The sequence below is a fragment of the Notothenia coriiceps genome, unplaced genomic scaffold (genome assembly GCF_000735185.1).
Source record: "Notothenia coriiceps isolate Sejong01 unplaced genomic scaffold, NC01 NC01_scaffold00037813, whole genome shotgun sequence".
NCBI lineage: Eukaryota > Metazoa > Chordata > Actinopteri > Perciformes > Nototheniidae > Notothenia > Notothenia coriiceps.
Genome location: NW_011370514.1, coordinates 1 through 3,900, shown reverse-complemented (window position 1 = coordinate 3,900; position 3,900 = coordinate 1). Strand labels below are relative to the sequence as shown.

At 39.2% G+C, this 3,900-nt stretch overlaps 1 protein-coding gene across 1 annotated transcript; it reads left to right on the top strand.

The window, feature by feature from the left end:
• Nucleotides 1-722: 722 nt before the first annotated feature.
• Nucleotides 723-2,372, top strand: LOC104967816 (solute carrier family 2, facilitated glucose transporter member 2-like). Its single transcript, XM_010797347.1, has 2 exons — nt 723-1,293; nt 1,381-2,372. The coding sequence occupies exons 1-2, from the start codon at nt 1,072-1,074 to the stop codon at nt 1,582-1,584; spliced, it is 426 nt and encodes a 141-aa protein (XP_010795649.1). The 5' UTR covers nt 723-1,071; the 3' UTR covers nt 1,585-2,372.
• Nucleotides 2,373-3,900: the final 1,528 nt, after the last annotated feature.

Sequence of the window (3,900 nt, the reverse complement as noted above, 5' to 3'; positions counted from 1 at the left end):
AAATCATGTAAACATATTATGTAAATAACCCAATTTGTGTTCTGTGAAACTGAAAAGGATATTACATTGTTTTTGTTACTTTCGTTGCAGTTATATGTCTTAAATGTAATTTAGGTTAACTTCCTGTTTTATTTAGATGCTTTTATTTTGAAGGCGAGTTTAGGCTGTTGACAGGAAGCTGTTGTTGCTATGGAAACAACATGACGGAGATAAGTAATATCTTCTAATCTACATATAAAGACGGAGAAAGTAAAGAATAAAGTGTATGTTTAAATGTTAGCACCCCCCGAAGAGGCACAAGCTCTTACGTTGAGTCTGGATACATTCTAAATCATCAGTAAAGTCTACGACCATATTTTCGTGTGTGGTTCGGGTGCCATCGTGTGGCCTTCTGTAGGCATCGTACTTGCTTCGGCTGTTGCTTAGTTGTTGACCAACTTCGGGGCCATCTTCGTGCGAAATTCACAATTCCATATTCGTGTGTCCACCTGGTGTCAATTTTGGACAGTGTGACAGGGGCTTACCCAAATATCTCAGAGAGGGGCGTGGGGAGTGGCTCCTTATTTTCATCTAAAGTCAAATACAGAGAATCAGCACTTTTGAAACAGAGTGGTTTATGGCACGCTACAATGCACGATCTGTTTGGTGTTTGGAGCCAAACACTTCAGAGACATGTTTGTATATACCTGAGACCTATACTACATTGATGAAAAACAGTATAATAGGGGACCTTTAAACTGCATCTCATGGTCTTCATCAGTACATGGAGTTTGGTCAGCTAGCATAGCACCTTTACTCACTTCATTGCCATGCGTTGGCTAAAAAATGCAGGAAGGATACATGGAGCAAAATATATCCAGTACCTCATCTCTATATGTAAATTATTTGTCACACTAAATAGGACAATTTAGTTAAAAGAGGCCGAGATAGGACAAAAAACTGTATGTTTGCAAAGAGTTCATATAAAGCTCAGGCACAACAACAAGTGAAGCAGAGCACAAAATGGACTCAAGAATGCCATGCCAGTATGTCCATCTCTTTCTCATGCAGTATGTGAAAATACAATAACTGATGTACTTTTCCCTACAGGGTGACTACCCATGGATGAGTTACGTCAGCATGTCGGCTATTTTCCTCTTCGTGAGTTTCTTTGAAATTGGTCCTGGTCCGATTCCATGGTTCATAGTTGCTGAACTGTTCAGTCAGGGACCCCGACCTGCAGCCATCGCTCTGGCTGGCTGCTGCAACTGGACCAGCAACTTCATCATAGGCATGACCTTTCCATATATACAGGTTGGCAGAAAGGAAAACACATTATGTACTATAAACTCATAAAATCAGACATAGTCTTACACCTGTCTTTTTCGTTTCTATTTTCAGACTTGGTTGGATTCGTATGTGTTCATCCTGTTTGCTGCGCTGCTTTTCGGCTTCACAGTGTTTATTTATCTCCGGGTCCCCGAGACCAAGGGCAAAAGTTTTGAAGAGATTGCTGCTGTCTTCCAGAAGGGCCGGAAAAAATTGGAGCAGGGCACCAAAGACGCTACTGAACTACAGGAGCTCAAAACATCCACAGATGCTTGAGACAACAGCTGTGTATTATTTAGGTATTTATGTGTGTGCAAAAGTGTGTCTATCTGTCAGTATTTCAAATGTCAAGTGTTTATCATTGAAGTATTTTAACAGTTGGGTTATTAAGGAGTTAATCACAGAATTACACTTTCTTCTAATATAAATATGAGTGTTACAAAAACCATCAGGGACTTACAATATCACATGTATGGCATATGAAGTGGTGTTTACATGTAATCATAGTATAGACTTGGAGTACAATGCTATTGTGAAAGTGAAAAGGGACACTTGTATTGTTGAACCCACAGTGATATTGAGACTGACTCTGTGGTCCCACTGTGCTGTGCTCCATATCCAACCCAGTCCCATTACCAAATGTGACAAAGTAGGCAAAGTCAGGAAACAGCTGGTGAACATGGAGGCGTATTAATTAAGCAGCAAAGAGACCGATATTTCATTCAGACGAAAGGAAAAACCAAAGGAGCTGAAAGGAAAAATAATATTTGGCTCACATTCATCGACTGGCTAAAAATCAGAAACTCCAGATGTTTGCTAATCTCTGTCTCTGTCTGCTTGATTAGTTAAAAGGCAACTGTTGGAAGAAAAAGTGTTTTTTTACCGCAGTGATTGCTGCTCCTTCTGCTGGTTTATCATTCAGATGTATTTAAATAATGTGACAAGAAATAAACAGTATTTTATTTATTGGCGTTACGCTAAAGTAATTAATGGTCTATCACTACCAAAAAAGGATATTACTTATCTATGGAATTACTTCACCATTTTCTGTCTTGAAATATACATTAAACCTACGTTTGCTCAAACGTGTGTGATGAATTTCTTATATTTTAAAGAGGTTATTACAAATGATTTGGGGCCTGGGGCATAGTGTAGCAGCACAGCAGAGTGTTTAAATGGATCAGGTCTTGATGGGACCTCTAGAAAATGTTATAGTGGGCTGTTGTAGGGATGCCTCATTCTTTTATAGCCATGGCTTTTAAAAGATCCACATATAAGGACCAATCAGGTAGAGCATATTGCAAACAATGTTGCTGCCACTACATTTAAATGGTGGGAGAAGTACTCAATAATAATAATAATAGATTACATTGATGATGATGATTGTCGTACCAACACACAAAATCAAGTCATCATTAAGTACTCTGATGATACTGCAATAATATCTCTGCTCAGTAACACAGACGACCCTGAGCTGCACCAACAGGCTGTAAATCAGGTGGTTGAGTGGACTGATAACAATGCTCTTGAGATCAACACCAAGAAAACTGAGGAAATCATTTTTGGCTCACCATCTGACTCCCATAAAGTCCCCATTGTCATCCATACAGATGAAATCAAGCAGGGAGTTTCATACAAATACTTGGGTGTAATGATTGACCATCTGCTGTCATGGAAGGATCACCTTCAATATCTGTGCAAAAGGACAAAACAAAGAATTTATTTTCTCCGCCGTCTTAGGTCTTTTGGGGCGAGCAGAGAAATTCTTCTGTTGTTCTTTACATCTGTGATCATGTCTATTCTGCAGTACTGCAATACTACCTGGTACAAATGTTTGTCAGCAGCTTTAAAATCAAAACTGCTCCACCTGTTAAAAATCTGCTCAAAGATTGTTGGTCAACCCTGTCAGAGACTCTATGACTCAGCCTATCATAACAACCCAGTGAGGTTGTCCAACAACATCATCTCTGACCCAAACCATGTTCTGAACAGTGAATATGAACTGCTACCATCTAATACAGAGATACAGGGTCCCACGTTTCAATAAAGTCAGACTGAAGCACTCCTTCGTGCATCAGTCAATCTTCACAGTAAACACAGAGCTAAATCCCAGATCAAATGCACGCTGAAGGCTCTTTGAGCAGCTTTTCTCTCACTGATTGTGCTGTTAATGTTTGTTGTTTGTGTTTCATGTATTGTGTCTGGATACTTGTCTGTTGATGTTGGACATGGAGCTGCTGTGACGCAAGTCAAATTTCAGACTTGATCTGACAAATAAAGTAATATCGTATCGTATCGCCTTTCAAGGGACCCAAGGCCGCTTTACTTGGTGAACAAACAAACAAACAAACAAGAGGGGCATTTAATAAATTAAAAATGTAATAAAATAGTAGTGGGAGTAAAGCAGGGGGACTGTGATGGGTTAGGCTACTCAGATCTTGTACTTAAGTTAAGTAGAAGTACCAGAGTGTAGAAATACTCTGGAATGCAGGAAGTAAAAGTCCTGCATTCAAAATGTTACTCAACTAAAAGTACAAAAGTATTAGCATCTAAATATTCTTAAAGTACTCATAGTAAAAGTAGTCAATGTGC

Coding starts and splice junctions, on each gene's coding strand:
- LOC104967816 (XM_010797347.1), top strand. CDS start 1,072: ATGTACTTTTCCCTACAGGGTGACTACCCATGGATGAGTTACGTCAGC. Junction 1,294..1,380: donor TGACCTTTCCATATATACAG/GTTGGCAGAAAG, acceptor TTCTATTTTCAG/ACTTGGTTGGATTCGTATGT.